The 12,805-nt window shown below is 37.8% G+C and overlaps 1 protein-coding gene across 2 annotated transcripts in view; it reads right to left on the bottom strand.

The window, feature by feature from the left end:
- ldlrap1b (low density lipoprotein receptor adaptor protein 1b) overlaps window positions 1-10,790 on the bottom strand; it is a 30,085-nt gene extending 19,295 nt beyond the window's left edge. For both annotated transcript variants that reach the window (XM_056761030.1, XM_056761031.1), the window contains exon 1: window positions 10,545-10,790. In XM_056761030.1, the coding sequence (XP_056617008.1) occupies window positions 10,545-10,629 (85 nt within the window). In that variant the 5' untranslated portion in view covers window positions 10,630-10,790. The remainder of the gene's footprint in view (window positions 1-10,544) is intronic.
- Between the last annotated feature and the right edge of the window lie 2,015 nt (window positions 10,791-12,805).

Here is a 12,805-nt window from a genome sequence, read left to right on the forward strand (position 1 = left end):
AACGTCCCGAGCGCTTTTTCAAACGCCAGCGCTGGCATCTGTTTCTGCAGCTCAGAGCTCCTTTTAAGGTTGAAAAAAGTTCAACTTTTCTGAAGAAAACGCCCAACGTCAAGCTCCTTTTTCACAGCTAACCAATAACCGAGGCCTGTCGTTTCCATAACAACATGAAAGAAACGCGATTGGTCGAGAAGGCTCAAGCTCGAAAAAATGTAATGGCGGCCTAAACGCCCGTTGGAGCATAGTTTTGTAAATGCAAGTTTAATTTTCACTTTCAACAACTTCTGATTACATTTCTCGCGAGAAATTATTATTTTAGTATTTAAATATCTGATTAGTAATTGCAAAGATGCTATCTGTTTGTAATTCAAATTGACTTCCGTCACGCTGCCTATCTGTTTTTCTGATGTGACATCATGCGCAGACGCTGACTATGAAGTCATGGCTTTTGGCTGCTATTTGTAACCAAACGCACCCAGGTTGTTTTTTCAAAAGTAGCGCCTTTATTAAGTTAAATATGAACAGTAATAATGTTTTATTTTAAAAAATAAAAAGAGTCGCACCAGCAAACAAGATTTTTTTTATAATATTATATATAATATATATAACAACATAAGCCCAACAATGTTTTGAAATGGTAGAATACAGAAGGTTAATATAAAGGTGAAGTACATCATAAAAGAAAAACAAACGCATGTACGTTCTTAGAAAGCAGATTAAGTGTACACACACCCACACACACACAGAATTTAGATAAGCACACATAAGCGTTCACAGATGTTTGCAAGACAACAAACTGATGGACAGCTCTCAGAGCTCACAATAACAATGAAGTGATGTAAGATACGGAGCAGGACATCAATGACATCACTTCCTCTAATGAAAGGAAACAAACTCTGCTGACAAGGAGGAGGAGAGGCAGAAGGAATAAATAATGGGAGAGATATTGGGATCAGAGGAAACCGTAGTGAGATGAAAGAAATAATGACTGTGATGTTTACAGCTCCCCTTATAAACAACCTTCAAAGTGAATATGAGGTGATGATCTCAGCTCCCTGAGCACACGTCTGTGTTCACAGTTTAACGCATCTGCAGACGATACTGACTAATATTTCATAAAGTCTCATATCTCTTAAACAGTCCGTTATACCCCGCCAGCGCATTCATTAAAACCGAGCTGTTCCTCAAACACCAATGTGAAACAAAACAGTAGCTGGTAGTGTCGCTAACTACTTAAAAAAAATGAGTGTTGCTTATACACTTTAATTTATGAGTTTGCAGTTTCAAATCAGCTTCCTCCACATTTAGAGCACAGATGTGGTTATGGTTCGAGGTGCCCCTAGTAGCAGGAGCTGTGCGAGTTACTGGTTACACAACCACACTCAGCACTAGCGCTCGGCTCTCCCTTTGCGTTTATTCCACACCCTGCGTGCAGACCGATGCTTGATGAGGCAGATCTTTGCAGAAAACTCGGGGAACGTTTTTGTTAGAAGACACCGCTGCATCATTTCAAATTCGTTCACAGCAAGAATGAACGACTCTCTTGTTAAGAGAACATGTGTTGGAACATGCAGCGAAGTGTAATTATTACAAACTAAAATCAACATAACGTAACAAGCCCTTTCATGATAATAAAATAAAATATATAGCCCCCTTCTTTGTCATCTGCCTTTAAATGCATAGAAAGGCAGCATTTGAAGACTATTTGAAAACATTTACACACATTTCATACTATTTTGTGTAATTCTGCTTATTTTTTACCAAATATTAGGGTGGAATTAATTAACAAAAATGTCCTTTATGTTCTGCATGATCACACTTATGAGGGAAAACGACTTTAAAGAAAACCGTCATGAGCAAAACCTTTAAGAGAGAAGATTTACACACAACAGGATAACAAAGTATTTTTTATAAAGAAATGTATGTTTATGTAATAGGCTCTTAAAAAAATAATATGGTGCCTGCTTTTTGCCCCCTATGGGAGCCACTGGATCACTAACTGATTTTTTGTTGTGGAGCCCTTGTGTAAATAAATAATAGTGTAAATACTGAAGTAAATAATAATTTAATTATAATAAAATATAGAAGTAAATACTGGTGTACACGCTGACGTAAATAAATGTACAGTAAATACTGTGTTACTTATGAACCCCTGTCACAATTATTAAACATGTTATTTGTATTTTTGACTTCCACAGAGAAATGGAAGTTTAACTGATCAGAGTCTCTCACTGTATCTGTCAGTCACACAGACCCTGCAGAACCCCCGGAGCTTTTCCTCGCTGCTGCACTTTCTGTGTTCAGCATCTCTCTCTTTAAAACTCACTGTGGCCTGTTCTTCACCCGAGGCTGAGATTAGACAGGCACAAATCTTTGTTAGGTATTTGTTAGGAGGACACTTTCAGTCTCAGATCAGACATCCAACAGAATATGAACCGTCTGACGTGTGCTTCACACAAAAATAGAGACGCCCATTTAAACTAGCCGGCTCAAGACCAGATTTCACAGGTTTGTATGAGTCATCAGCATGGGAACCTTTTGTTAATACGGCACCAGACCGCTACAATAACAGTATTTTGAGGAAGAACTAATAGCTGTATTTTCCAACGTCTGCAACGTTTAGAACGTTGAATCTAAACGATTCAAGAGTTCCCTAAAGCTTAAAAAACTGAGTCACTTTATTAAAAACAGGTTTACATAAACATCAGAGTCAGTTTGAACCTGTAATCACGAATGCACCAACCAACTCATCCAAAAACTTCCAACACAGACATACTTAGACTTGCTGAATCAACATCCGGACTGTCTAAGTAATCTGATTACTGATCAGGGCACAAATTCACCGAAACCAAAACCAAAGACCAAAATAGCCGTGAGACAGTCTCACATCATCTTAAACTGACGGAAAACGTTCATGTCAGTGTAAGTAACTCTCCTGGGCTCTGACTTGCAGAAACTGACCACCAACCTGACCTTAAAGTCCATTAGACACATGATCAATAACCTTCCTGCGAAACCTTTTCTTAATTCTGAAATCAAACTAATAATAGAAGGAAATGAGGCTGATCAGATTTCTCAAAGTTTCATATAGGTACTTCTTTTTTCTTTTGTTTTTAGGTCTACTTAAATCAAAGTACTATTTTTAAATTAAGTTCAATTTTGCAATGAAAAGCAGCATAATTTTACTAGCACATTTACTTCAGTTTGCTAAAGTAAACAATGTGGTCGATTTATACAAAATTCAAGGGGGCGTGGTGTGGTAAAATGTGTATTATAACTTGTTCGAGTCAAACTGACTTTTATTTTGAAGGGATGCCACAAAGAGCATTTGTTTAAGTTAACTGGACTTTTATTTTGACGGATCGCCGCAAATGGTGTTTGTTTATGTGTTTGTGTCCTCGTGCAGTGAAACGCTGGCTCTGAAAGCTTCACAAGCACAATGCGTTCAGGTTCAGTACACGCAACCACACCACTTTTTCACACAGTCACGCAAAAAAAGCAGAATACATATTTAAACAGTATCTGAATAATTTGTTAGCTGTTACATTACATGATGGTATTGGTATCGGTGTGTCATAATGAGTACGAGTACAGGAGCTTGGCATCGGGCCGATACCGATACTGGTATCGGTGCATCCCTACAAAATGTAATAGACATTCAGTGCTTTGTACACAACATTATCATGTACAAGAATTGCAAAAATGTACACATTCAAATTTGATTACTGGATGTTTGTTCAAGTCCCTGTGAACTGGAAGCTGTGATCGATTTTAACTTCCGTATTCTAATGAGTGAAAAGGAAATTAAAAGGAGAACATTTGTGGGCGTGGCTTGCGTTTTTCACTGCGAATTGATGTGTTAAAACCACGGTTGCATTGATTTTTAAATCAAACCTAAGCAGACTGACAGGTAAGGGGAGGAGTTAACGGATGCTCCGGCCAAGCCGTCTAGTTAACGTCATAAGCGACGAATAGTCATTTCAGGGCGAATGTGCATTTTCAGATTTTAACTGAAGATTATGAGGGTACATGAATTTGAAAAACATGGATAAGCTCTTCACTATAAACGCTGCAGTATTTGATGAAAAAAAAAAATTGTCAATTTTAATTTCACTGGGACTTTAAACCTCCTTCCTCTTAACCTGAAATATAACGCGTAATATCATTTGATTCTGTGATGAAAAATGTCTGTGACAGCTTTGATGATATTCACAGACACACTGCTGTGTCAGAGTTCACTCATAGAGAATCAGATCATTAGTGCTGATCACTGCAGAATCTGTTCACACCGCATCTGCCTCACGTGACCTCTGAGTTTATCAGCAAAAACTACAGCAAAGAGGTCACGTGACTATTCAAAACAGTCCCAGAGAGCAACATTCTGTGTCAAGTTTTGCTTCACTGACTCTCATCTGAAGCGACTGCTGAATTTTTAATGCGAACACGAATGCATTCGCACCAGGACCTGGCAGTTTCATGACAGCCGCGCGCTGGCTTTGGAGACAGACTGCTGATCTCAGATCATTTAATGCATTTTAAATCCTAAAAAGGTCATTTCGGCAGAGAGGGAGAGAGATGATTGTAGATCAGTCACTTCTGAAAACCAATCACGGATTACATCTAAGCATTTTCCAAATCTATTTTCTCTAAAGGCACTCAAAAAAGTGCTCGCAATGATAAACCAAACCAATCACATTGGAAACTAAAATTCTGAGTCTTATGAGATGTTTGTTTCAACAAGATTGTACTTAAGTTTGTTCAGCATGAAAACCAATTGCAGTAAAAAATATGTTTTATTATGTACAAATTTAATTCCATATTTAAATAATCTAATGCCACAAGTCCTGTTCCCACAATAACAGCGTCTGGTTGGTGAGATCCGATCCAGGGTTATGAGGTACGCAACTCTTTAAATGAACATTTCTTTTCCGAAACTAACATATGATATTTACTCTCACCGTAAAATAATCTCATGCCAGTTCCGTCGTCCTTAAAGGTTTATGCGCTATTGCTAAAAATCTTTCAAGTTCAATTTCTCTATGGGGTAAATGAACGCGATTCGGTCTCAGACAAACAGACTGCTGGGATATCTCTGTGTGAACTGGAGTAGAACAGATGACAGAGAAAGAATGAAGCAGGAGAATGGAGGCATTATTCAGTCAGGAGATAAGACGATGGATGGAGGAGGAGAAAGATGTTCGCCTGACACAGCCGGATACGCATATGCACGCACTGGACTTCTGATTTCACTGATCCGTAATGTATTAATAAATACAAATATGAGTTTGAAACTGTTATCTGATGTCATTTCCCATTTTTTTTATCTTATTGGTGCGACAAAATACGTGTGATATTGAAAATAAATTATTAAGCAAAAAGAGGCTGGAATTACCAGGAATTTAACATGGTTTCTAGCTAGAAAAACTTATTTTAAAAAACAGCAGCATCGCTATTTTCAATAAATAGTTGCATGTTTAAATCAGAATAAACTTTTCTTCCATCGAGTGAAATAGTTCACTAGGCTGTTTAGGAAGAACACAGCAACACCATCATGTGCGTTTCTCTTCATCTTACATCAGCTTTGAACACTTCTCATTCGATTAGTTCAGAGCTGGAAGTCATTAAACTTTAATCATCTTCTTTTCATCTGAAACCACTTTTCAGTCTGTCACCAAGGCCTTCGTTTAACCAACGGATCCTTTTAGAAGGAAAGTCAGCGTTCAATGAACAAAAATCCCTGTGGATCAAATCTTTCCTGGTTAAATATTCTGTTTTACTGGAAAATATGATGCATTACAGCAGTAAAATTGGTTATAAATGTTTTTTCTTCTATTGACTTTCATTTGTGTGAACCGAGTAATGAGAACCTGCAGATGTGTGTGTGTGTTTAAATAAAGTCTCAATTAATAACACTGAGCTTTGAAGAGATTTGAAGGGCTCAGAGGTGCTGTATTTAGCTTGAGGTTACACACACACGTGCACACACACACACACACGTGTGAACACAAACACACACGTGTGCAGGTTACAGAAGGCACAATCAACAGGAGGATTCTTAAAGCCCTCCAGTGTCTCCAAATGTATGAGCGACAGGCTAGCAAATACACTCACAGCTCCAGAGAAATCATTCTTGACACAAAGCAAAAAAATATACATCAGAATAACGATCACAGGTACACATTCGTAATTCGAACAACACTATTTTCTGAAACAAGTTGGCTGTACTGAAAAAACTGTCAAACTCAATAAAATCATTCTTTTATCGACTCCCGTGGATCATGTACCATATCAAAGAATTAAAATCATTACAATTATCACAAGGTTGCCTAGTTAAATTCATCACAAATATATTGTAAAAATATATATGACACCACAATATATTAAAGGAGTAGTTCACCTTCAAAATGAAAATTCTGTGCTGTTCTGTTACCAACATTTTTCAAAATATCTTATTTTGTGTTCTGCGGAAGAAAGAAAATCAGGTTACACAGGTTTGAAATGAGAAGAGGTTGAGTAATGATGACAGAATTTTCATTTTTGACGGTGAACTACTCCTTTAAAACTGCCAATGCTGTTCCAATGTCCATCAGTGTTCCTCACTAAACCACTGACCCTGATCTGCTTTCAATCTCTGGACTCTCTCACACACAGTTTAAATAGTGAAAATGTGGCATGCACGGGAATGGCGAGATATTGAAGATGTCTTAGGTGGTAAATCTGGCTTGTAAATACGAGTGTTGATGGAAGAAATCTCCATTACACACTGGCATCTTCAGCTCAGACCTTCTGCATGACCTTACACAAAATTCACCATCACACGACCCTGCAGGAGCTCGAGAGTCTAAACGAGAACTCTGGTGAAATGAAAACATTAATTTTAGTCCTTGAGGGCAACAAGGTTACTCCAACCAAAAATTTGGTAACCAAAACCAACATTGGATACTGAAAATCCTGTTAGTAGATTCTTTTGAATGAATATTACATTTATCTTAAAGGGGTCATATGGCACAAATAAATTGCCATGGATGTATCAGACACGTAAAATTGCAAAAATTAAAGTACAAAAGATCGATTCTATCTAAAAGCAAAACGCTTCGTTTCGCGGTGCTCTGGCACAGAAACTCCAATGCTCCATAGAAGAAGTACCACACGTATAAACAGGAAATGCCTTCTTCCTATCTGCATTTGGCATCTTTCTATCACTGTTTTTCAAGCCGTCTATAAATATTTTCATGATAATGAAATATATTTATAATGATGATGTTTGAAGGGTGATGTTTTTTTAAATGCACGTTCTAAGCTACTCAAACACGCAGTGCTTTCAGATGGAGCCGTATTTCCTACATATCACAGAGCCGTTCTTTATGAACAAGCAGCGCATAAAATTCTCAACTCTGGCCCGCGAGATACATTTTCCTGCCGAGTTTAGCCCCAACTCTGATAAAACACCTGAAGAGGCTAAAGATTGACTTCAGGAACAGACGCGTTCAATTTAATGTTGTTTGGAATATCGCATTAAAGTACCGCGAGAGCAATACAAATCGGTACCGAGCAATCTGCACTTGAATCGCTCTCGCAGTACTTAAATCATACGCTGATAGATTTGCACAGCGGCGCATTAAGTTGAACGCTTCTATTCCTAACTACGCTGATTAACTTGTTCAGGTGTTTTATATCAGAGTTTGGGCTAAACTCGGCAGGAAAATGGATCTCGCCGACCAGACCTGCTCTAAACAAACGATGTTATTTGTTTTAGCTGTGTCATATGGCCCCTTTAAATTAATAAGCTTCCAAATGACAAAAAACAAAATTGTCTTTTTTGAAAACATTAGGTTAAATGGCAGCTCTAGCAGAGTCTTGAAATGAATGTTATAAAAGTAAAACGATGGTTGCTGGATTTAAAAATTCAGACAGATGTCAGGTTGTTCAAAATGTAAATCTCTGCATGTAAAGCCTAGAAAAGAATCTACATAAGTCAAACAATCTCAGCATTCTGAAGTAACCTCCATTCAACTGAACTCTCAAGACAAAGGCCTGGTTCAGACTTATACATTTTCATCTAAAAATGCATCTTTGTATCTTCAAGTCAGCGTGTTTAATGTTTCGGTCTGGACTTTTGGAAAACTTTTCAGAATGCTATCGTGTAGACAAAACGTTTTTAAATGTATCCAGATTAGTATAGATGAAGGCTGTAACATTGACTGTAACAGTGACATCAGACAATGAGGGTGCTGTGGTAGCATTTCCTGTTATGACAGGATCAAGCATGTAGAAAAAACATAACTGTCTAGTGTCTAGAGCTCGATTACTTTGTCTATTTCTATACGCCTGGTATACTCATATAGCTGAATAGAGTAAATGTCAAAGAATAATGTCATGAGGCAAAACTAGGCTTAAAGATAATGTGTATGTTTTTTTGCAGGGTGATGGGTGAAGAGCATTTTCTATTAAAAAAAAGAAGCATCCCAGTCCATCATAATGGACATCAAGAATACTGATGTAGACTTCTAGCCCTGATGAAAAAAGATTTAATGTCTCCCAATAAGCCTCTCTGTAAACACCCTCACAGTGCTTTGCACTTCATTCTCTTTGCTTTAAAGTAATCGAAAAGTGAGAGAAATATGCAGTTTCCCAACGTGTCTGCTTCATTCCCACCAAAACCACACACATGATCACATTGTAATCACGACATCTGACTTCTAACTGGGAACTTTGCGGGAAGTCTTTAAGGCCGCATTAGTCACTGTTTGTGTGTCTTGTGTTGGATTCCAAAACATTATCTCAGCACGCAACGCTCCTATGCAAACAACTCTTGTTCCTTTATAGTCACAAGTACAACCACTGACAGAACCCATTAGGGAAGCAATTATATTGATAATGTTATACTTGGTTCTGATAATGATTATGCTACGTGATCAATACAACATCTGTATGTCATGTATTTGACATTTGATTTCCATGGACTACGGCACAATGTAGTGTAGACTTTGCAAAAAGGCTGTTGTTGAAGAATGAGAAGAGCAAAACATATCTGACCCAAACACAAACCCAGCAAAGCAAGGCATCTCAATTCACATGCGATGAGCGGGGAGCTCTGAAAATCTTAAAGGAGCAGTAGATAAAAACCGTGAAAACAGTTATAATTGCTTTTGAACAAATTTAACTGATATTAGACCCAAGAAAAAATATTATATCCATAAAATAATATATAATCGTCCCCCCTTAAAGGGGTGATAGTGCACATTTCTCTTAAATTTCTGACATATCAGAGGTGCCTGTAAAACCATCTTGTACATTTGCGAAGTGACTATTTCACATTTAGTGCAAATACTTTTTGTAGCTACCAAAGTGCTTCATCATGTCAGATTTGGTCTCAGTTTGATGATGTGATATTAAATCAACACTGCTCTCAGTCTCCACAGAACCTAAACATCACAGTACGATGGCAGTGTGAATGTTTGTAAAGGGTCTCTCCATCAAAACCAAGAGGTCAAACCAGGCAGCTGAAGAGCTGCAGTGCAGCAGATGGACTGAACTCTTGCGATGCCTGCTGTATGTAGATTGTCTGAGATCAAAGACGCCACTGGATCCTGCGAGACCGAGACCAGCAGCCCAAACTCTAGAGGCCCTCACTAACATCTGTTGACTCTGTGGTTACGCAGTAGTGTATGAGAACACACAGGTGTGAGTTTAAGGCTTTAATTGGGGTCGGGAACACAACAGGGAATCCCTACACGAACCATTCCTTTTACCAAATAAAGCAAATCCATGTCGTACCATCCACACCTGAAAAATTGCCTAGCAACACCGCCATAGACCTGACCTGACTGAAGCACCCTCAAGAGAACTTCAAGAAGACCAAACAAGACAAGACGTGACGTGACGTGTGATGCAAACTATTACAAATTCTGATTAGCTATCTATCTGCGACTGACAGGAAGGCTCTTGTATCTTAAGATACTTTTGCGCGTTGACGTCACTCCGGGAGAACGCTACGTTACAATGTTACAATCACAGTTAACAAAAGTGAAAAAGTTTTTGAAACATAATGATTGTTTATTTACAAATATGAGTTAGATCTGTCATTGTGCGCATACATGTATATGATTTTATGTAATGTTTTGTTCATCGTATTATTGTTCACTGCCTACGACACGTGAAGACTTAGTTCCCTGATGTTATATATATATATATATATATATGTATAATGTTTGAAATAAAGTCAAATAAATGTTACAATCAGAAAGATGCGCTTTCATTAGACCTCGTGCCAACTGACAGACTTAATGAAAATGAACCATGGTTTTACCACAGTAAACTTATAGTTAGTTAGTAAGTTAGTTGGCATTAGTCGTAAGTCTTTAAGTCATTTTTTAAAGGTATTTCCTGAATATTTCGAGTAAATTGTAGATAGTGTCAATAGAGTGCAAACGTCTGCTGTCAAAGACTGAACTTTTACATCAACTTACTTACTCGCATAACAAATCAGCGGATATAAGCAAGAACTTCAATGGTGCTTTCAAACAGACTGACAGCTGGAAACTTACTTTTATGTCTTCCAGAGATCCACGACTGTTTCGCCAGACTGGGACTGCGAATGATCGCACGCCCGGCTGATTTCAACGCGTCCATAATCTGAAATAATGTCGATGATATAAAACAACGCGTAATCCTCAGGGCGCGGTCGTCCGCGAGCCCGATCCACTCACGGCAGGAAAACTTTTCTGGAAGCCTGTGATTTTCCTCCTTTTTAGCGGACGATCCCGGGTGGATGTAGTAACATTCTCGCCGCGCAGGGCGGGGTCGAGTATGCAAATTAAGCGGATCGTTTTCGTCATGACGCTGGCCGTGAGTGGGCGGGGCTTCGCGCGTGCATAGAAAGAGGACGCATGCGTAACCTGTTTGAATGATACGAACTTGACTTAGAATGGAAGCAAATGAATACCAACATTGAAACATTATTCTTCATGTAATTATATATCTATATAGTTTTACCTTATATAATAATTCAATTTATAGTTTGGAATACTGTAAGACAAGAAACGCTCACAAAAATAAAGTCAGTTCATTTGTTCTCATATGTCACATGGTCTTGTGTTCTGTATTGTATTCGGACATTTTAAGCATCGTTTACTTTTGCTTTTTGGGCCAGTGCTTGACTCAACCCTTTTGAAAGTTGTGTTTCTGTACACCCAGCTCTGTCTGAACTCACTCACATGCTTTTACTGTGACAGCCCATCACCTCAGAATGAAAAACTGAAAGAAAAGTCAATAAAAGGAAAAGCCAAGGTGTTTGTCAGTCGGCCTCTTGTGAGTTTAAGGGTGCCACCTAAATGTACAGCTCAGGTTCGTCTGACCACCACAGTGACCCACGTGTTTTGGCACGTCATCACGCAGAAAACATCACTATGGATGGAGAGGTAGCGAGGAAGGATTGGCATATGATGTAATGTGGTGTCACTCGGCCCAGGTGATTAGCAGAGAGAAAAATCCAGAAGTTCAGCATTCCTGAGCGAGCATGTGACATATATGTTGTTTGTGGTAGGCTAGTTTCGGGTTTGTGGAGCCAAGATCATAAAAAGGGGCCCATTGATTCAAACGTGTCAAAGGGACTTTCAAAACAAAGTATAATCATGTGTTCTCAATACGTGAAGTTCTTCTGGTAGGCTAAATATAAGACCATAAGTATCCATAAAGACCAGTTCATCATGCACGACCGAAACTTTGGTGGGATAATAAACACAGATCATGTAGATCATTAATGCTTCCATATGCAAATTAGAGCAAAAGCATGTAGGGATCTCTAAAACAACTATTTGGACAAAGACGAAAGTGATGTAATAAATATTATTGATAAAGAAAAATATGTAAGTATGAATATGTAACTGTAGCTGCTATATGGTATGTGCACATCTTATCAAGATATGTGAAGAGTGAGGTTATGAGATTCTCATGTAGAGAGGTTAATTATGTGCCTCTCAGCATGGTTATAAAAAGAGATGTTTAATATGAATATACTGCTTATTTATGCATGCACTTATTAACCTCTTATGCATAAGAGATGCAGGCATCAGACTTAGACTTCTCTGAGTATCTGAGATGGGAAAACCGTTGAAGGGGTAATAAAAATAATGAAATAAAACTATACCATTTTTTACATATTTGTACTATACACAATAACAGAAGTATACTTTCTATAGTAAACACAAAATAAATGCAAAATGAATACCTGGATATGTTTGGTGAGCTGTGTAGGAGTGATCCGTCAAGTATTTTAGATCCAAGTTGTTCTGGTTAGTTAGAAACACTTTCAATTGCTACTTGGTAGAAATACAAATATGATCATGTCAACAAAGAAAGATTGCATGATATGTAAATACAGGTGCATGGTATGTAAAAGCATGTAAATTATATATGGCAAGTTCAACGCACACTTGCATAAATCTATGACAAGATTAAATGAAGTTATAGCCAATAGAAATGCAGTCAAACTGACCATAAAAGTTAAGATCAGAAGATGCCGAATTCATAACAAAGTTTAACAACCAGCCAGAATTCTACAAGAAGTATAAAATTCAGGTCTATTTTTATTGTGTGGGATCTCAAGAGCATGTATACTCCTAAAAATGATAGAAAACACAACTTAAGTTGACATATATTTAAATGTATACATGTCATTTAGACCTCCACAAAGTATGTTATGTAGACATCCGCAAAGGATCAATAACTGTTGTGTAGTTTTAATTGAATACAATTAATATACAACATCAATTGTGCAATAATTGTACAATACCATAAATATACAATA

This window comes from Triplophysa dalaica, chromosome 11, assembly GCF_015846415.1.
Source record: "Triplophysa dalaica isolate WHDGS20190420 chromosome 11, ASM1584641v1, whole genome shotgun sequence".
Taxonomy (NCBI): Eukaryota; Metazoa; Chordata; class Actinopteri; order Cypriniformes; family Nemacheilidae; genus Triplophysa; species Triplophysa dalaica.